Source organism: Carassius gibelio, chromosome A23 (assembly GCF_023724105.1).
Source record: "Carassius gibelio isolate Cgi1373 ecotype wild population from Czech Republic chromosome A23, carGib1.2-hapl.c, whole genome shotgun sequence".
NCBI lineage: Eukaryota > Metazoa > Chordata > Actinopteri > Cypriniformes > Cyprinidae > Carassius > Carassius gibelio.
In genome coordinates, this window is record NC_068393.1 from 7,508,797 (window position 1) to 7,531,078 (window position 22,282).

Here is a 22,282-nt window from a genome sequence, read left to right on the forward strand (position 1 = left end):
ACTAATGGAACACCAGGGATTTAAAGGCTGCTGCTCTTTTAAGACCGAATGCACGGATCCAATATAATAATGCACAGGAGATCTCTTTCTCCACTGTATACGTTCACTTAAGACATAACCGACTGTGTTTACGAGAAAACCTGCAGATACATTAATTTATAGATAGTTTTGTGTGTATATGTTCATTCAGAAGCAAGGATACGCAAAAGATGAATCATGTGTAGCTACGCGCATTGTCTGAAACGTGGTTCTCTGTGTGTTTTGAATGATTGCACGCAAACTCCGAATGCACGCGAATGGTTCAAAATTATTGAATCGGCAAGACTTAGAAATAAGTGCAAATTATCAACTGCGATCCGTTTCACCCCTACAATAGAGTGAACAACGCAAATCAAGTTAAGAATTTGACATCACTATTAAAAATAGCCCGTCGGGCAGGGGGGTGATTCATTTTGGACCCCGGCTGGAAAAAACATTAAAGGCCCCAGGACATCGGGCTTGCGATTTCGCGAGCCCTGCACCTCAGATCTATCCAGTTTGTGAACCATTGGTTTCCACACTGGTTTCGTTAAACAAAATAAATTATTATTTTAAAATATTGACTCAAAAGAATTAAATGGTTCTGATTCAAATATCTATTCACGAATCGGATCACAAGCTTGCATTACTAAGCCAAAGATTATCTATTATTGAACATTTCGAATAAATAAAGACTTAAAGTTAATCTGTAAAGCACATAAAGCTATCGTTTGACTTTATACACGTTTATGATTCATATGGATCTGTTAACTGAATGCAAAGTGTGAATTCTAGGAGAATGTTTGTCGTGATAATGAGCATGTATTCACGCTCACTAAGACTTGCTAAATTTTTTTTTGTTGTTGTTTTGTTTTTTTCAACTGAGAATTAGTTGCCACATTGGTTAAAATCCCCAAACTGTTTACTCAAATATTAAATTAAGAAATTACATTATAATTAAAAGTAATCACTTTGTTATTCTAAAATACTTTTAAGATGTAGCTGTAATCTGATTGCCCCTTTTTTAAAATGGAATTATAATGGAATAGTTACTCATATTTTGTATTTTAAATACGTAACACTGTTACATGTATTTTGTTACTCCCAAGCCGTGATAATAAATAATAAAAAGCACATGCAATTCAAGACAGTTTTTGTTTAAAGGTGGTTCACTGTTTCTAATTTTTAACATCTGTTGCTCCTAGACATCAAACCAAAACCAAACATCACAAAACATGTGTGGTTTGAGTTGTTCTACACTGAGGAGCGAGTCCAGCTTAAATGTAATATGACAGGAGTAGGTTGGGAATACCACTGGTATAAAGGCTCAACCCTTCGGATCACACATCCAAAATTGACCATAGATGCAGTATCTCTGTCTGACAGTGGTAATTATCACTGTAAAGCAAAGAGAGGAGACTTCTCAGTGGACAGTGAGACTCTACAAGTGCGAGTTCAGAGTGAGTCCATAATTTACCTCTTTATAATTTTCAATTATGTAATATTATTCTCATTGTGCATTAATTTAATTTATGATGCCTCAGTGAAATTCCCTGGAATTGCATGAACATCTTAGCATTAATTTCTGTATGATCTATCTGACCACATTCACCCTCTATTTTGTTCTCTTCTTTTAGAACCACCTCAACCACATATTCAGTCTGATTGGACAGAAGCGTTTCATGGTGAAAAAGTGTCTTTGCAGTGTGTGATTCAAGATGTTTCTGAAAACTGGAATTATACTTGGTTCAAGGACTCAAGCAAAATCATCTCCCGTGCTGAAACAAACATAAAAGGGAACAATCTCACACTGTCAGTAAAGTCCAGTCATCATGGGGCCTATGAGTGCCAAGCTGAGCTGCAGGAAAGAAACGTGTCGACTGTAAGAAGTACACAACATTTGTTAACAGTCCATGGTAAGAATCTATTATTGTTTAGCTTAAAGAACATGTCATGGTTAAATTATAATATAGCCATTTTTAAAGTATCAATACATTTTAGAAGACTTTCAATGGATTTTGCAGTCTTTCAACTATTTTAAAATTAAATGAAGGACCATTATAAAATATAACAATGTTAGAAGAATTTAATTTCTGTTATGCTGTTTATTTGTGCAGAGCCACCTAAACCAAATCTGTCAATAGAGTCTCAATGGAATATGTTTTACCCAACTGAGAAAGTGACTCTGAAGTGTTCAGTTGATGAAGAGTCAAATAAATGGGGCTATGAATGGTTTAAAAACGGAGGTTCGCTTAAAAAGGTTGAGGACATTTCCTTTTCTGGAAACACACTCTCCATCAGCTCAGCAAAAGCGGGTCATTCAGGACAGTACACCTGCAGAGGAAAACATCTGACGAGAACATTGGTGACTACAAGAGAAACTGAAGCTGTGCAACTTCGTATTAAAGGCAAGTAAAACTGCTTTTGACATGATATTCTATGATTGGTACATATGAACAATGCCTAAAACTTGATATTACAAGCACTTCCTTTGTCTGTTTGAGTCTTTCAAGGAAAGTGCCACAGTTTTTCCATATTCCACTATGTTCTCCCTTCCATGTAGACGAGTTGATACGTGTCTCTCCCGTCTCAGTGTGTGCACTCAATCCGTAGCACGCGGCGCCAATATGATAGTGTTTGGCTTCGCACAATTTATTCCTTAGGATCCAAACAGGGATGGATTTAGAAGCCACCAAACACTTCCAAGTTTTCCCTAATGCTGAGTTCAAAGTACTGCGAAGTGCTCTTCCGCCATAGATTCTAGTTATAATTTTTTTATCCGCTTAGAAAATTGCCATGTTTTATTTTGTGTCACAATACTTATTCTTGTAACTACTCATGTAAACTTCTTTAAATGGGGAAAACATGGAAGTATTTGGTGGCTTCTAAATTAATCCCTGTTTGGATCCTAAGGAATGAATACTGCTAAGCTAAACACTACCATAGTGGCACCACGTGCTACAATGATTGAGTGCATGCACTGAGACGGTAGAGGTACATACAGTATCAGCTCTTCTAAGATGAGGGAATAACATAGTGGAATATGGAAAAACGGTGGCGTTTTCATTTTAGAAGAATCACTTTATGTATTCAATTTATTACATATAAACAATTCAATAAAGAATACATTTTAACTAATTAATCATGATATCAAATTTATCCATATTCAAAACATGCTTGTACTATGTACTTATTTTTACAAAATAACTGTATTTATACGAAGCCCCGCACATAACATTAAAATTAATAAATTGTGTGCACGATTTACTAATTCGTTCCCTCAGTGTACTAAAACGTGCATACGATTACTATTGCGTTCACTCGATTTACTATTTAATTCACTAGATTTCTAAATTGTGCTCACATTTTATTAAATTGTTCCCTCGATTTGCTAAATCATGCGGACAATTTAGTAAATCGAGGGAGCGCAATAGTAAATCGAGGGAAAGCAATAGTATTCATTTTAGTACATTAAGGGAACGAATCAGTAAATCTTGCACACAATTTAGCCTACAATTTTTTTTCCTAAATGTCATGTGCGGGGCTCCATATATTTGTGCAATATTTTAAAAAATAAAATAAATACATATTGAAAATACAGTATAATTATTAATAATAATAGATGCAAATAGTTATGAACTATGTCATTATGTTCTTGAGTACGGACTGGTATAGCTTCTTTACTGTTGCAATGACATTATAAAGTGGAAAACTGTCAGTGTTTGCAGCTTTCTAGTCATGTGGAAAAGGATTTTCACTAAGTAACTCAGTTCATTCAGTAGTAACAGATTACCTAGACCATCAATCATCTTCAAATCAGGTATTTGTTTGAAGATGGTACACTTTTTTCTAATTGTAACCTCTTTTGCTCCAAGACATCACACCAAAACCAATCATTAAAAAACATGAGTGGTTTGAGTTGTTCTACACTGAGGAGCGAGTTAAGTTTGATTGTAACATGTCAGGAGTAGGTTGGGAATACCACTGGCATAAAGCCGCAAAGCCTCTGATCAAAAATTCAGAATTCACCATCGACGCAGTATCTCTGACTGACACTGGTGACTATCACTGCAAAGCACAGAGAGGAGACTTCTCAGTGGATAGTGAGACTCTACAAGTGCGAGTTCAAGGTGAGTTAGACTCTTCTGAAAAATATAAACTACCTCTGTGACCGTTTCATATATAGGATATAACCAATCAACAAATTGAAAATGATTAGTTATCATGTTAAATGGACAGTTTCACCCAAAATGACATGACAATTCTGTCATAATTTCACACTTTCCATGTTGTTTCCAACATGTATGACTTTCCTCTTCTGTGGAACACAAAATATATTTTTATATAAATTAAAAATGCAAAATTTTTGTCCATTTTAAAGTCGTTGGGGTCTAATGTTGTTTTGAACCCCAATGACTTTCAGAATGTATTTATTGAAGGTAGGCGATTTTTTGCTAAGGCTAGCAATAGCAAGCTAGCTTTGGAAGCATAAGATTCCACCCTGCCTGCTAATCACTCTCCAAAGCCACGCCTCCTTCAAAACACATGAATGCTCACAGGCAGTAAATTTTGATGCTGTCAGTTAAATTCATGTCTCATTCACCGGTGAGAAAACTCACTCAAATCAAAGACTATTAGAATAATAACGCCCATTTTGCTCGCAATAGCATATTGGAACGCACTGATGACATATCATGTCTGCACCAACAGGGAGGTGTCCAAAAAAATACATTAACAGGCAGGTAGGACAGCCTATCATAGCCCTCGGACTGAGGGATATGACTGGACAAACATATTATGCTCCCACGCCTTCCTTAAAAAATATAAATACATATTAAACATGTAGAGCACTTAGTAACTTAGTGATTGTTATTGGGATGTGAAGAGACTTTCAACCATCATAACAAAATCAAACAAAAAAAGTTCTTCAACCAAATCAACTACTGTGCCTTTAATGCTCAACGAAAGAAAGGAAATTCATGTTTGGAATGATATGAGATTGAGAAAACGATGACAGAATCACTTTAAAAGTGTAGTTTACTGCATAAAATGTATACATAATCTGAAAGCTGAATAGATAAGCTTCCCATTGATGTATGGTTTATTAGGATCTGACATTATTTGGCTGAGATACAACTATTTGAAAATCTGGAATCTGAGGGTGCAAAAAAATCTAAATACTGAGAAAATTGCCTTTGAAATTGTCCAAATTAATTCTTAGCAATGCATATTACTCATAAGAAATTAAGGTTTGATTTATTTATTATACAAAACATGATATGGAACATGATATTTAGTTAATATCCTAATGATTTTTAGCATAAAAGAAAAATAGGTGAATATATATATATATTAGTGCTGTCAATCGATTAAAAAAAATTAACTAATTAATCGCACAATTTTTTTAAATTAATCGCGATTAATCGCAAATAAAAGACTGAAACTTTTTGGATATGTAAATGTAAAATGTAAATAATTAATGTAAACTCAAGACAAAGAAACTATTTAAATTCAAAATATGATTGTTTATTGGAATTTTTGTTTAACTTGTAACACAGATTTTCTCATGTAAACAACATACCTGCAATAAACCATCAATATCCTCCAAATTAACTGTTGGCTTGAAAGCCATATTTATTACAGAAATAAAAACACAGGCATGTAAGTAGCATTTGAATTTCAAAACAATCAATGCCAATAAAAAACTAAAATGATTTCCATGTTGAATTCTAAGTGGACTGCAAAAAAATTCCAAAGTATAGTCATTGCCAGTGCTTTAAGTGGGCCGGTACACACCGGTACTCAGTACCGCCACTTCCAAATATAGCTCTTGAGCGTACCGCCACCTCTCCGTGCGCCCAGAACGTGCTTGTAGCGTACCGGTACGCTCATTTGGACATCTGTTTTAATAGAGGTTTTAATCTTTTTGCCGATTTTCAGAGCGCCCTTCACAATGCAAGCTTCCTAATTCATCCCACCCAGAGCAGAAACTACATTACCCATTCACCCTTAAGTTACACAAGTGAATAGCGTATGTGTCGCTTTTCCCACTGTTAAGTGTCAACAACTCAACGTGGCCGGAGAAGGTGTGTGAAACTCGTTGTGAGTTATACTAAAGCAAAATCTTGAGTATTTATTGTCTGATAAACATTAAAAACTGTCTGCGGAGGTTGAGTCGTCCTGCAGCCCCCGCTGGCTGTTCATTGGCTGCAGCATCTTTTTTCTAAGTTCTAAAAAAATACCGTAGACGGCAAGGCACAAATTTAGATATTCATTTATCTAATTAATCTATAGCCTATGCACAAAGACAATATGATCTTTTTGTCCCCTTTTTGTTTTAAAGCTTGATGAAGAGAGAGAGCGCAAGTTGCTGCAGCTGAGGAGGACAGTGATGCACGCGTACAGGAGTGATTGACAGTTCGCGGCACTGTGTACAAAAAATACTCCGCTACACAATTATTTCTTTATTTTCGTTTAAGCTTATTAACGTTAGCGTTACAGAAAGGTCTGATTTACGCACTGTTACAGTCATTGTTTTTGTTTTTTTTAAACAATGACATTTGAGTTCATGATTTTAATGTTGCTGTTTCTTGTGGCAGACTAAATGAAGAGTAATGTTTCTTGTGGCAGACTGAAGAGTAATCCGGCAGAGTTTTATACTGAAACTTTCCGTCTAAAAGTCCTTCCTTGGTCTTATCCATATTTCTTTGCACGTTGAACACACATATGCCACAACTGGAATTAAAAAAAACTGCAATCGCGTTAATTGCGTTATTTTTTTTTAACGCGTTAAATATTTCAAATTAATCGAATGCGTTAACGCGCTAATTTTGACAGCACTAATATATATATATATATATATATATACAATTTATTTATTTATTTATTTTTTTTGGGGGGGGGGGGGCTATTGCTAAAAATGTTCCCCAGCGATTTTGTGATTTCAGGTATACATTCTGAATAGTTACTAAAACTGGTAAAAGGAAAAGCATTAAAGGCTATCCTGATTAGATGGCTCACTGTGAATTATATCTATTAAAAAAATAATAATAATAAAAAAAGATAAAGTAACATACAGTATTACTTTGCTCTAAGCTCGTCCACCAGCATTTCTGAGTCTGAAGACTGAACTGATCGACATCATGACCGGGGATGTGACTCTCAGGTGTAACATCTCAGACGGCAGACAGTGGAACTACACTTGGTTCATGAACGGACAGCAGCTCAATGGATCCTCAGATGTACTCAAAGTGACAGGAAATGAAGAAACAATCAAAAGTGAATTCAAGTGCAAGGGAATAAACACAGAGAGACCGCTGTACTCTGCTCTGAGTGACGGCTTCGTAGCCAATAATATTAGTGAGTAATGGGAATATTTATTGTTAAACCTGTTTCATATAGTGTTTAGATGTGAATAACTTGTGCATTAGAACAATGTCAGAATGCTTTTAAGATAAAAAAATATATATAGTTTATAGATTTTATTTTCAATGAGATTATATATATTTTGTCAACATGACAGACAAAACAGACAAAAAAGAAAACTCTTATCTATATATAATATATTATTCAATGTTCGGAGGAAATGTTGATTTAACTCACTTCATCTAAATGTGTGCATTTTCCCTCATTATTACAGTATTTAAAAGGAAAATACTGCTAGCCATCTCAGGATGTCTTGTCTGTTGTATTTTTATCCTGATCATTGGATGCATCATTCTAAAAATCACCCATAAACCAGGTACAATCAGCTATTAATACATATACTGCTGAAATTAAGCTTCTTAATGCTTTTGGTACTTAGTTTGAATCTCTCAATATATGCACATTAGCATAAACAGGGTTTTATTTACTGATATTTACAGTCGGTCTATAATTTACACTCAGCGTAAACACCATTTACACTCTAATATACTTAAATATCTGCTTGCATTAAAATATAAAATTGCTTTTAAACACTTTGACATCCTTTGATGTAGATTCAGCCATCTTGAATTTGTTATCATAGACTGCCATTCAAAAGTCTCTTCTACTCACCAAGGCTGCATTTTTAAGGATTATTCAATAAATAGACAGTTAAAAGAACAGCATTTATTTGAAATAGAAAACATTTTGTAACATTATAAAAGTGTTTACTGTCAATTTTGATCAATTTAGTGCATTACTTAGTGAACCCAATCTTTGAAACAGTAACTAGAAATGCAATGGCACATACAGTACAGTAAAGAGGACAATCATACAGTTATTATTGTTGCGATTGTCTAACATCGTCACATTTTACACTCAGTATTATCTTGTGTGTATTTAGTTACATTTTACATAATGTACAAAAATGTTAATTTCTTATCATCAGAGGTAAAAGAAACACCAGAGGATTTGTTTTTCTCAATGACAGACTCCAAGAACCGTAAGTGTTGCTTTGTGTGTGTGTGTGTGAGTGCGTGCGTGTGTGTGTGTGTGTGTGAAGAATTTCTCTGTAAATTTATATGGGTTTTTGATTACTCTTCAGAAATTATTTCACCCATGAAGGAGTACATGGACAACAGACAAACAGAGCTGGAGGGTGGGTGCTACTAACATTACAATCAAATGTTTTAATAATAATACTACATTCCAAACATTATACTTTGTAAAACATATTAAGCGATTCCAGGTGAACAAGTTTTGGCTCATATTACAAGCCAAAAGTATGATTTTGTAAAAAGTACTGTAAAAGTAATTGCCACACTATCTCTGTATTCATCCAGAATCTCAGGGAAAAGCAGAACTAATCTCTGACTGTGCTTCAGCTGTTCATGAGGACAGTGTGATTAAAGGTAAGAGACCTAACAAATGGGTCCCCTATCGATATTTCACTTGTACTGCGTCTTGCTAGATGCTATGGGGCAAAAGTCATTTTATAATTCTGCAGCGAAACTGTACACCCATTGGTTCTTGCAGTATGCTTTAAATATGAATCAATGGCTTGGCATTGGTGCTCCACAAGCCTATAGCCGCAAAGCCCGCCAGAATGGTCGCAGTCATCTGGCTATACAAGCAGCTGCTTCACCATAGGATTCAGATTTCTTCTCCTTTATCGACAACAAGGTTTTATGCAATCTCTCCTGACTGAAGAGCCTGCGGGCCATTGACACGCCTTGCAAATTTCTAAAGAGCAAATTTCAAGGCATTGTTGCTAAAGCTGTGCCACTACTGCGGTACGAACACGCCGTCAATATACGATGACAGCCATCATTAGTGCATTTCCTGCGTGGGGAAATCCCATGGTGAAATATGCGCTTATTGAGACCAATTGCTCCCACTGTGATAGCGTGAGTCTTGCCTCTCTGCGCTCACAGATAGCTTTTTTTTAAGATGATCTTAGCTTTCGGATGCGGGCAAGCTTACGTCTGCTCAGGATCCGCATACCTTGCTCTCTCCACAAAGAGAGGCTTCCCCCATTTTCTTCACCCAACCTGACCAGCGTCCCCCTGCCAGAGTGATTTGGGGCATCATTTATACAATTTTGCATAGAATTCATCCTAAAAGTGTACGTAAGCTCAAAAGCTAGATCTTGTGTACACTCAAAAGTTTTTTCAGTCCAGCGTCGTTGGCATAAAGAAGCTTAATTAAGAAACTAGCAAACACATTCGCGCTGCGCCTTGCATCGATTATGCCGGGTGTATGATAGGGCCCATTGCATTTCTATAAATATATATATATATATATATATATATATAATTCATTTTAGTGCATCAAGTTAAATTAAATGAAAATTAGATATGTTGTTTTGACAACTGGCTGAAATAAAATATTTATTTCTTTTTTAAATATTTTATTTAATTTCGGTTAAATTTAATTTTATTCCAAGTAAAAAAATTTAATGGTTTTAATTAACGTGAAATTACTCTTGTTAAATTTTGTCATTTAAAGTCATCTTTTGGTGTTAAAAAGTACTTAAGTTTGAGATTACATCTTTTATCCCTGGGTTATAGGTGAACAAGTTTTTGTTCGTATTACAAGCCAAAAGTATGACATTGTGAAAAAGTAATTCCCACACTCTCTCTGTTATCATTCAGAATCTCAGGAAAAAGCAGAACTAATCTCCGACTGTGCTTCAGCTGTTCATGAGGACAGTGTGATTAAAGGTAAGAGAACCAACAAATGGGTCCCCTATCGAAACGTCACTTGTACTGCGTCTTGCTAGATGCTATGGGGAAAAAGTCATTTTATAATCACGCAGTAAAACTGTACACCAGTTGGTTCTTGCAGTATGTTTTAAAATTGAATCAATTGCTTGGCAGTGGTGCTGCACAAACCTATAGCCATAAAGCCGACCAGAATGAGCGGAGTCATCTGGCTATATAAGCAGCTGCTTCACCATAGGATTCAGATTTCTTCTCCTTCATCGTCGATATATTTATAGTTCCTCAAATGCCTATGATCACAAATAGCAATGATTTTCACAAAATTAATGATTAATTATCAATTTATAATTTGTTATTTTTTGTGGTCTTGTGAAAATAATAATATGGGCTGAGAAAAATAATGAATAAAAAGAGTGCAGACAGCATATTTCGACCCAGTAACATGACAACACACTGTTCCTGACGGCCAAAAAAAAGACCGAATTCAGTTCAGCTGGAAGGGGGTTGGGGTTTGGGTAGTTCTGTATAGCTTATGGGGGTCAAAATAAAGGTCTGAATCTCTTGCTCTTTCATATGGACAGTGTCTTATGAGGGTTTCAAACTTGCAGAGCAGGTTTTAGTACATATTAGTTTTAGAACAACTTTAAAGAAACGTTTGATCCACTTAAAATGTTGACTACTGTATAACGCAATAAAGTTTATTAGTTATTATAACTTTATTTCAGAGGAAGTTGCCTTAACTAAAAAATCCAAACTGAGATCCAAACTGTTGCATTAATTTCATTTTGTTGCATCCATACAGTACCATATATTGCTTTGACAACTGGCTGAAATTAAATATAGAATTTTTAAAAATATTTTATTTAATTTCAGTTAAATTTCATTTTATTCCAGGTAACTTTTTTTTTTTTTTTTTTATGGTTTTAATTAACTTGAAATGACTCTGGTTACATTTTGTCATAAAAGTCATCTTTTGGTGTTAAAAAGTACTTTAGTTTGAGATTACATCATTTATACCTGGGTTATAGGTGAACTTTTTTTTTTTTTCGTATTACAACCCAAAAGTATGACCTTGTAAAAAGTAATTGCCACACCCTCTCTGTTATCATTCAGAATCTCAGGAAAAAGCAGAACTAATCTCAGACTGTGCTTCAGCTGTTCATGAGGACAGTGTGATTAAAGGTAAGAGACCTAACAAATGGGTCCCCTATTGATACTTCACTTATACTGCGTCTTGCTAGATGCTATGTGGAAAAAGTCATTTTATAATCACACAGTGAAACTGTACACTGGGCCACCATATGACACTGTCTTCTGTGAGTGTGGTGTTTGTTTGGTGCCATGTGCTCTCTCCTGTTTATTTTCTAACCCCGCCTATCTTGTTACCTCATTGTTTTAGTTGCTCCACCTGTGTTTCTCCCTTGCTCCCGGACTCATTTACCTTCACTCTGCACACCTGGTCACTCAATCACACACACTCACACACACAGCTGTTGCCCATTGTCACGGACTATATATTCTTGTCTCACGCACCACTCTGTCTGGCTGTGTAAATGTTCCTTGTTAATCGTGTTTTGTATTCCGGCTGCTTCTGCTCTTGTCCTTGTTTTCTGTTTCTGTTTTGTTTTTCATTAAAGAGATGACTTTCCCTGCATTTGGACCCAGACCCTGTTTCTTCCAAGGTGCCCTGTGCCCTTCATCCGCAGTCAGATTAGAAAATATGGGAAATCTTTGGCAGGGCAGAAGTAAAGAGAGAGAGAGAGAGAGAGAGAAAACTTTATTAATCCCGAAAGGGAAACTGGTTTGCCACCAACTTAAAACATACAGCCAACAAGCACACCACAAAGCTAACACACATAAATAAATCATTCAACATTTAAAACCTATGAAAAACATGATTAAGGACCTAGGAGACATGATTATAACAAGATACAATTGCACAATTCAGAAATGCAGGGCAAAGAACAGACAGTTCTACCAGAAAGACTCGGAGAAGATATTGTAACAATTCATACATTTATTTATGACCCAGCAAGCTGTATGTTTGTATTTGGCGTAGGCCCCATCCGTAAATAGCTGTCCAAGGGTACGGATTCAGTATTTCCTGCCTGAAGATGAAGGCAGGGGCGCAGCCGACCCCCGTGACATTTTAGGAGGGACCATCCTGGTGGTGGTGGGATGGTTGGAGGGGAAGAACATCCTGTGGTGGTAAGGGAGATGGAGAGAAGATGCTTGTTATTGGTGAGGGAGGAGCCCATCTTGGTGGTGGAGGGGTGGGTGGTGGTGAGTGAAGGCCACGCTGAGCCACACATAGACAAGGCCACGCTGAGCCACACATAGACAAGGCCATAGGAATTTACCTGAATTATTATTGAAGAGCTTGCTGAGCTTCGAGGATGGTCTTAAGGTCAGGTCTTATGTAAGACTCAAAAGCGGAGGAAGACCATCTTCCCAGGACCTTAATAGCTGCTGTAGGAACTCCGCGTTCGCCTGCTGTAGTAGCTGCTCCTATCCTAAATGAGTGTCCAGTATACAGGGAAGGGGATAGGCTACAGTTTTTAAGGACGGAAACTAGATGAGATCTGAACCAGGATTTAGAAAGAGCAGCTCCGTTAGAGAGTGAGAATAAGGGGGTGAGTGATCTGAGGATCTAGGGCGAATTTTGAGGAATCTAATCATAGATGAGAAGGGACAGAAATTATTGCTTATTTTGGATATTGTTATGGAAACACCAGAACCAGAAGAGTCATTTTTAAGAAAAAGTGTAAAGAAGTTAGGAGAGAAGTGTAAGTCAGAGATACAGAGACCACGGACAGGATCAAAACGTTTAGATGCTGAAGTGAATTCGGCTGGGTGCATAAATCCATAGAAAGCAGTTAAGAACACTGCTTCTAGCAGAATATTAGAGTATTTGGAAAAAATGCCATTGTGTAGGGAAAGGATTAATCTTTGCAGCAGAGGCAAAGAGAAATGCAACCTTTTGTCTGGGGAATTCGTAGAGGATTTAGCGAAGCCTTTGAGCAGTAATCGAACGGAAGAATCAGTGAAGAGACTTGGAAAATCGGGATTAAAATATTTAGCATAAAACTGAATCCCAGCGAGCAATCTGCGAATTGAGGAAATTTTTAAATTGCGATTTTCGAAATTAAAAACAAGGAACGAGCAAACTGTGGTAACCAGAATAGGAAATAAAGGTATCTGGAAGGAATAGCAAAACATTAGAAAAGAAGACTAAGCTGAAGTGTAAGCTTTGAAAGTTGAAGGAGCAACTCCTTTAGACATATAATGCCTAGCTGATCTTTGCAAATCGTCTAATTTAACATAGTTGCTGATAGGGGAGGGCAGGGTGTTGGTTCTGTATTGGCTGAAGGGCAAAGCCGTCTGAACGTCTGAAAACGAAAGCGGGAGAGCGCGTCAGCAATAACGTTGCAGTGCCCTGGTATATGAGCAGCTTTAATAATAAAATTGAAAGTGACTGATTGCCAGATTAAACGTCTCAAAAAAGGCATGATTGTTTGGCACGATGACCTGCCTTTATTGATTATGGCAACAGTGGCTTCGTTATCGCAAAACAGCAAAATGCGTTTCCTTGACCACGCTGAACCCCAGATTACACTAGCCACTACTAGAGGATAAATCTCCTAGAGCGCAGAAGACACGGAACCTGATTCTTTCTTAGGGAATTTGTTTGGCCACTTCTCTGCGAACCATTGCCCTCGAAAAAACCCACCGAAGCCGATAGATGGGGCAGCATCGGTAAATAAATGAAGGTCTGTGGAGGATTCAAAGGCGTCATTGTAAAATAAAGAAATACCATTCCAATCATTAAGCAACTGAGTCCAAAATTTTATATCGGATCGCTTAATTTTTGGATGGAATGGGCCATAGTTAACAGCCGAGAAATAAATGTTCTGCCTTGTGGTATGATGCTCATGGCGAAATTGAGGTGACCGAGCAGAGAGAGCATGTCTCGTTTCGTGACGCAGCGTAGAGAGGAAAAAGATTCCAGAAACGACCTGATCCTTAGGAGTTTCTCTTGTGGCAAGGAAGCTTGCATTTTGTCTGTGTCAAGGGAAATGCCTTAGAATTCTAACGAAGTAGAAGGGCCTAATGTTTTTTCGGCAGAGAGTGGAACGCCGACGTCGCTAAATATTTGTTTAAGAATACTAAGGATGAAAGATTGTGAAGATGTAAAGTCGACTAGCAAAAAATCGTTTAGTAAATGCAAAACGAAAGGAAGCTTACAGACGTTCAGTAGAATCCAACACAGAGCTTCTGAGAGACTGTTGAAAATATGCGGGCTACTTCTACAACCGAACGTGAACCTCACAGCGAAGTAGAATTTTGAGTTCCATTTCAATCCAAAATACGGCCAATCAGATGGGTGAATTGGCATAATTTTAAAAGCGTCGGTAATGTCAGCTTTGGCTAACCAAGTGCCAGGACCAGCTAATTTAATTAACTGGATGGCGTTATCCAACGTAGCGTAATGAAGAGAAAAAGGTGTTAGGGGAATGTTTTCGTTAACGCTAGCTATGTTGGAGGAATGTGGAGAAGACATACTGTATCAAAGATTAGACGTTTTTTACCGGAATATTTGCGAGTTGATATGCCGATTGCATTAATCCGAAAAGGAGAAAAAGGAGGAGAAGTGAAGGGGCCGATAACATATCCTTTATTAGCCTCTTTATCTAAAAGAACTGAAACTGAAATCAGGTTCGTGTCTAGCAGATTGCAAATTTTTTGCAACAAAAGAGGCAGAAAGAGGAGAGAGGATACCCACCCGAAACCCTTGGGACAAACCGGTGATTAAATAATCAACAAATACCAGATCGGGGTGAGAAGAGAGGTAGCTTGAAAGGTTGGGAATATTAATAGGAGTAGATGGGTGTTTATTATATTTATTTATAAAAAAAATTCAAATTAGGGCTTTCCCTCGGGGTGCAGGTTTGTACCGGCGTGGACAGACAGATTTCGGGTGTGGATCCTTGCAAACACTACAAATATGAGCAAATTTGCAATTAGGAAAAGAACAAATGGCCTCATTGAATTGAAAACATAGAGGTACGTTATTGAATTCTGCCATAGTAGAGCGACCTCTGGAGTTTGAAGAGAGGCTTACATTTTCAGGACCGTGGACAGCAGCTGGATCGTTACTAGCAAACGCTTTAGGGCAAAATGAAGCGAGAGAAAGTATATCTTCTCTTGAGAGACCTTGGCTTATTGGTATTCCGGCGTTTTCGAGAGCTTTGTATATATTTTCCGAAGACCACTGAGCCCATGGTGAAGTGCGGCACTGTAAACGCGAACTTCGGCAAGCGGTAACAGGAGATGGCAAGACGATTTCATTGTCAGAGTCGGAGTATTCGCAAATATATTGCGAGTTTTGAGACATTTTTTTGGTCGGCAACTGAACGCGAGCAACTGAGTGAATCGTTCAGCATCTGCAAACTCAGACAAGTGTAAGCACAGGTTCTTTTATACTTCTATTATTAGAACGTGATTGGACAATTGAAAAGGTAATAGGTGATGCTAACAATTGAGTCTTCCTGGCAGAACTTGCTACAGGAACAAAAGTCCTTCTCAATCGCTAAGAGTAGACCTCTTCGCTTCTTTTTTACCCTTTCTCACAATTGTCACTGCCCAATCTATTATTTTTTTTAAATGCTCTGCTACTAGCATTAGCTTCAGTCAAGTGAGTGGGGGATTTGCAGGCAATTTCTATAAGCCCTAATTGTCTGGAGTTTAGGCCTGGTGACTCCAAAATTGTCCTGAATCCAAGCCATGGCTATATACCTAAGGTGCTCTCAGCTCCATTTATACCACAGGTTTTCAACTTATCTGCAATTCCTCACACAAGAAGAGGACCAGGAGTAGAATTTACTCTGCCCCGTTAGGGCTCTGAAAGCTTACATCGAGCATTGTGTCCAGTTTAGGCAGTCAGAACAGCTCTTTGTTCAATTCAGTGGCTGGGCTAATAATGGACATCCGGTCAAGAAACAGATATTTTCCAAGTGGATAATTGTCATAATTCTGCTTGCCTACTCTTCCTTGGGCCTACGATGCCCCATTGAAGTGCAAGTCCACTTATCTAGAGGCGTCGCCTCTTCGTGGGCGTGGATTGACAGCATGTCCAATTTAGAAATTTGAGTGGTGCCCAGCTGGGATTCACCATCCACTTTTGCTAGGTTCTATTACCTGGTTGTCCCTGCCCTGCAGGCAAGGGATTCTTTCTGCTTAAGTGGCATGCAGCTTGCTCTAACATGCCTATCAGACAACTTACTTGTGCACTCTCGGCCCCACAGGTGTTGAGGCAGTGCAAGTCTTCTGGAACGATCACTCGGCTGGGTGAGACCTGTGTGAGGCTTAGCCTGTTAGCCTGGAGGGATTAATTGTTGTTCTCTTGGCCCTGTGATGCCTAGGACAAGTTTTACCATTGTCGTTCCTCTGCCACGGCATGGTGTGATTGTACTGTTCCCATAGCAAGATGCATTACGAGTGAAGTATCGATACTCGTTTACAATCGTAACCTCAGTTCCCTTTCAGTCGGTCACGTTCGACGTTACGAATGGGATCTCGCCCGAGAGCCCAATCACCTTCAAGTGGTACAAAACGAGCCAATGGTACACAAAGTACCTTGGTCTGCGGAATTTGCATCGCGAGCTCCACCCCGCAGAGCGGGTATATAAGGAGCAACGCAAGCAACTCGCATTCAAGCTTTCGCTTTGGAGCTGAGCACATCGCTTGCTGCAATCACCGGAGTGTTTACAAGCAAGAGCTGGTGTTGGTGTGACAGCGCGATTCAGCTGTTTGACTGGGTTTCCTGCGACAGCTCCCGCGTTCCCCTGAGCACTTCAACACCTCTAAAAGAGATAATTTCTCTCACAAAAGAGATACGGGCCGATTTGCGTCTTTTTAAAGATGTCATTTCACCTGTGTGTTTCTGGGTGCGGTCGATATATCGCTCCTCGTGACGGTCACGATCGCTGTGTCACGTGTCTGGGCTTCCAGCACGCTGAGACTGCATTCGTGGATGGCTCATGTTCTCATTGCGGGGACATGACCATCTCGGCGTTGAGATCGAGACTTGATTACCTTAAAAGGTATAGAGTCCCCTCTGCCACACCCCGTTCTAGCTCTTCTTCTCGTAAGAGGGCTACTTCGGGTGGTGGCCAGGGTGATCTGAGGGTTACCGTGAGGGCTTCCCCGATGAGCGAACCTCCTCGGGCCACACCCCCTCACATAAGCCGCAGCCGGTTCAGTTTCCGGATGAGTTTGCTGGACCCTCTCAGGCTCCTGACATCTCATTCGGGGCTCGCGAAGAGGACCATATGTCAATCACCGCATCACAAGGCGGGCTTGAGTCCTCGGGAGATGAGGGTTCGGCTGCGTTGCCTCCCTCGGGAGTGCCAGCGTTGTCCGAGTCCGATCCCGAGCTGACGGCCGTGCTTTCCCAGGCAGCGAAGAGCATAGGGCTTGAGTAGAATCCTCCACCCTGTCCCGAACGCTCGAGGCTGGATGATTGGTACCATGGGGCTGCTCATGCGGATCGCCAGCACCCCCCTCTGGTTCCTTTCTTCCCGGAAGTGCACCAGGAAGTAACTGGTTCATGGAAAGCACCTGCCCCGAAACCGTTCTGGTTCTTCCTCCGGGGTATGCTGGGATTCCCCGGTGGAGCGTTCTGATGCAACTGTGTCCACAGAGCGCCTCCGCTTGGTGCGCAGCTTACGAACGAGCGCGCGCAGTCACTGCTGAATTGCCTGAGACAATTCGAGGGCAAGAGAGCGGTTCCACTGAAACTGTTTCAGAGGCTCCTGGGGCATATGGCGTCCGCGGCGGCAGTCATACTGCTCGGGCTACTCCATATGAGACCGCTTCAGCACTGGCTTCACGTCCGAGTCCCGAGATGGGCATGGCAACAGGGCACGCTCTGAGTGACCATCACTCCGGCCTGCCGCCGATACTTCACCCCATGGTTGGACCCCTCATTTCTACGGGCCGGCGTGCCCCTAGAACTGGTGTCCAGACATGTTGTTGTATCAACAGATGCCTCTGCCACAGGCTGGGGTGTCATGGGCATGCTGCATCAGGCTCCTGGACAGGACCCCGACTTCAGTGGCAATTGCCTCGAGTTGCTAGCAGTATGTCTTGCTCTGCACCGCTTCAGGGCTCTGCTGAAGGACAAGCATATTCTGGTCCGTACTGACAACACTGCGACCGTAGCGTACATCAACCGTCAGGGTGGTCTACGCTCCCGCCACATGTCGCAACTCGCTCGCCATCTCCTCCTTTGGAGTCACAAGCATCTGAGGTCGCTTCATGCCATTCACATTCCGGGCAGGCTCAATCGTGCAGCTGACGAGCTCTCAAGGCAGCAGTCTCACCCCAGGGAATGGAGACTCCACCCCGAGTCGGTTCAGCTGATTTGGGAGCACTTCGGAGACGCTCAGGTATACCTGTTTGCCTCTCCAGAAAATTCCCACTGCCAGTTGTTTTACTCCCTGACTGAGGGCACCCTCGGCATGGACGCCCTGGCACACAGCTGGCCGCTGGGCCTGCGCAAGCATGCATTTCCCCCAGTGAGCCTTCTTGCACAGATGTTGTGCAAGATCAGGGAGGACGAGGAGCAGGTCTTCATGGTTGAGCCTTTTTGGCCCGGCCGAACCTGGTTCTCCGAACTTGTACTCCTCGCAACAGCCCCTCCCTGGCCAATTCCTCTGAGGAAGGACCTTCTTTCTCAGAGACGGGGCACCCTCTGGCACCCATGTCCCGATCTGTGGAACCTACATGTGTGGGTTCTGGACGGGTCACGGAAGGTTTAGGTACCTTACCACCACAGGTGGTAGCTACCATCACTTCAGCTAGAGCCATGTCCACTAGACATGCCTATGCTTTGAAGTGGAACCTCTTCGTCACTTGGTGTTCTTCACGGCGTGAGGACCCCTGGAAATGCCTGATTGGGTCAGTGCTTTCCTTTCTTCAGGAGAGGTTGGAAAGAAGGCTGTGTCCTTCCACCCTCAAGGTCTATGTGGCTGCCATTTCGGCTCACCATGACCCTGTTGAAGGTAAGCCTCTTGGGAGGCACGATCTGATCATCAGGTTCCTGAGAGGAGCAAGGAGGCTCAATCCACCTCGCCCTCAGCAAGTCCACTCTTGGGACCTCGCAGTGGTTCTATCAGCACTGCAGGGAGCTCCCTTCAAACCCTTGCTCTCAGTAGAGCTAAAGTTTTTATCTTTGAAAACTGCGCTCCTGACGGCTTTGGCTTCGGTGAAGAGGGTCGGGGACCTGCAGGCATTTTCAGTTGGTGAAGCGTGTCTGGAATTCGGGCCGGCTAACTCTCACGTTATCTTGAGACCCCGGCCTGGGTACGTGCTCAAAGTTCCCACCACTCCCTTTAGGGATCAGGTGGTGAACCTGCAAGTGCTGCCCCTGGAGGAGGCAGACCCAGCCCTGGCGCTGCTCTGTCCAGTACGTGCGCTCCGCACTCGTGCTGGCCTCACGACAGGTTGCTATCACTCACACGGGTCGCTGGCAGCCATGTGGCGTTTTGTAAGGGACCCTATTCGTAACGTCGAACGTGACCGACTGTAAGGGAACGTCTTGGTTACGTATGTAACCCTCGTTCCCTGAAGGAGGGAACGGATACGTTATGTCCCCTTGCCACATCGCTGTTCCGCTGAACGGCCGCGTCACTGGCTCGGCTCCTCAACGAAGACTTGAATGCGAGTTGCTCGCGTTCCTCCTTATATACCCGCTCTGCATGGCGGAGCTCGCGATGCAAATTCCGCAGACCAAGGTACTTTGTGTAGCATTGGCTCGTTTTGTACCACTCGAAGGTGATTGGGCTCTCGGGCGAGATCCCATTCGTGACGTCTCCGTTCCCTCCTTCAGGGAACGAGGGTTACATACGTAACCAAGACGTTCCCTAAAATGAGGGAATGAGTACTGCATTGCTAGCTGTGCCATGCAGCTGCACGATTCAGTCGTTGCTTCAGTCTAAGTAACCTGATTCTAATAATGAAGCAGCTGATTATATAGCCAGATGACGCCACCCATTCTATTGGTTTTTTGCAGGCTTTGCGACCATAGGTTTGTGCCGTACTGCTGCTGAGCCATTGTTGGTTTTTAAAACATATTGTACGAACCCATGGCTGTGCAGTTTCACTGCATGATTGAAAAAGGTTTCAGTTGAGGAGAAAAATGACTTTTCCCCATAGCATCTAGCAAGATGCAGTTTTTGTTCCCGCATCTCAGAGAATCGGGCTACATTTGCAACCAAGTACGTTTCTACCAGTTATAATATTGTAACAGAAATCAGTATTTTGCTCATGTACAGTACATTACTTACATGATTATGAATGTTTCTGAACTACTGTATAAGTCTATTACACAAATATAAAAAAAATTATTTATCACAGATGACTCTCACAATTTTTCTCTTTAAGAAGAAGACACGTCAGCAACAGTAGCCAATGGCCTGACATCATTTAAAGGTAAAGTTTATTTCAGTATTATTTTACTATCGTTGAGAAACTATTATAGTTTTTATTAGTATATATATATATATATATATATATATATATATATATATATATATATATATATATATATATATATATATATATATACACACATATATATATATATATATATATATATATATATATATATATATATATATATATATATATATATATATATATATATATATATATATAAAATATTGACAGTTTTGTAAATATTTTATTTAATTTGAGTTCAATTTTATTTCATTTCAAGTAACAACAAAATTTTATGGTTTTAATTAACTTGAATGACTCTGGTTATATTTTGTCTTAAAGGTAATCTTTTGGTGTTAAAAAGTACTTAAATCTGAGATGACATCTTTTAACCCTGGGTTATTTTGAAGCCCTTTGCAATGTCAAGTGTTTTAGAAACAGACAGTCAAACGTAAATTGCCTCATTAAATTAATAATAATAAAAATAAGAAAAAAACTCAAATCTTGTGAAATCTCAAAACTGTACTATTCACTACTAATTACTTAAGTATGTTCTTAAAGTATGTATTTTGTTTGTAATGAATGCATGAAACCAGATTTTGAGTTTACTGTCATATTTCTGCCTCTCCAGGACTCTGAATCATTTCACCAGAAATCAACATGCTCGGAGGCACAGCTACATTATATATTTTAAAATGACAGCATTAGTACAGTACTTTGTCTAACAGGAGCTGTACTTTGTAAAATTTAGTTTTATAATCTGAAAACCAGTTTGTTTGCAAAAAAAAAAACAAAAAAAACAACAACAAAAAAGTAGAACTGAACTGCAGTGTTGTAGAGACGTACTGTTGTAAATGAAGACAGTAATTGTATGGGGAGATGAATAACGGACGGTAAGAAATTACAAAATTCAGAAGTTATTTCTGTACATATCTGTACATAATATCTGTTTTAAAATGTAAATATTACAACACAAAACAGAAAGCAAATAAATAAATAAAGAAATAATAATAATTATTATTATTATTATTATGCACTCACTGGATTATTTTGCTACAGTCATTTATTTGCATATTGGAAAAAAAGGTTGTTGTTTTTTGTTTTTGTTTTTTTTTTTTACTCTATGATTGCCATATGCTTTTTTTTTTTTTTTTTTGCTTACAATATTTTCTTAAAAATTGATTGTTTTAAGTGTTATGGTTGGAATTTGTTTTTAAATAAACAAGTTTATTACAAATGTATAACTATGTTTATATTTATAACTATGTTCTTGATAATAATTTATCTCATACTGATCCTTAACTTGTAATTATTATCATCAGAGTGTTATGTTTTTTTTGTTAGATACATCTGTTAATTTATATGTATGTTACCTTTTAAAGCCTCTAAGCTATATATATAAATATATATATATATATGTGTGTGTGTGTGTGTGTGTGTGTGTGTGTGTGTGTGTGTGTGTGTGTGTGTGTGTGTGTGCACATTCCAGGACTTGCATACTACTAGCTAGTAAGAAAACGTCTCAAGACTACAAAAATAGTATAATATATAGCTATTATACAATTATTAAACAGTACCTGAAAAAAAGAATACTAACATATCTTATTTCACGTCTGCTAGGACTAGTAGCCTAAGCA

The 22,282-nt window shown here is 39.5% G+C and overlaps 1 protein-coding gene across 43 annotated transcripts in view; it reads left to right on the plus strand.

The window, feature by feature from the left end:
* LOC127944672 (basement membrane-specific heparan sulfate proteoglycan core protein) overlaps nucleotides 1–21,690 on the plus strand; it is a 262,930-nt gene extending 241,240 nt beyond the window's left edge. For 27 of the 43 annotated variants that reach the window (XM_052540822.1, XM_052540809.1, XM_052540788.1 and 24 more), the window contains 13 exons: nucleotides 1,224–1,478; nucleotides 1,656–1,934; nucleotides 2,136–2,426; nucleotides 3,894–4,148; nucleotides 7,114–7,377; nucleotides 7,658–7,759; nucleotides 8,372–8,425; nucleotides 8,528–8,581; nucleotides 8,766–8,834; nucleotides 10,077–10,145; nucleotides 11,259–11,327; nucleotides 20,592–20,639; nucleotides 21,277–21,690. In XM_052540822.1, the coding sequence (XP_052396782.1) occupies nucleotides 1,224–1,478; nucleotides 1,656–1,934; nucleotides 2,136–2,426; nucleotides 3,894–4,148; nucleotides 7,114–7,377; nucleotides 7,658–7,759; nucleotides 8,372–8,425; nucleotides 8,528–8,581; nucleotides 8,766–8,834; nucleotides 10,077–10,145; nucleotides 11,259–11,327; nucleotides 20,592–20,639; nucleotides 21,277–21,284 (1,817 nt within the window). In that variant the 3' untranslated portion in view covers nucleotides 21,285–21,690. The remainder of the gene's footprint in view (nucleotides 1–1,223; nucleotides 1,479–1,655; nucleotides 1,935–2,135; nucleotides 2,427–3,893; nucleotides 4,149–7,113; nucleotides 7,378–7,657; nucleotides 7,760–8,371; nucleotides 8,426–8,527; nucleotides 8,582–8,765; nucleotides 8,835–10,076; nucleotides 10,146–11,258; nucleotides 11,328–20,591; nucleotides 20,640–21,276) is intronic. The other 16 variants (XM_052540826.1, XM_052540810.1, XM_052540817.1 and 13 more) reach the window with 11 other exon arrangements.
* Nucleotides 21,691–22,282: the final 592 nt, after the last annotated feature.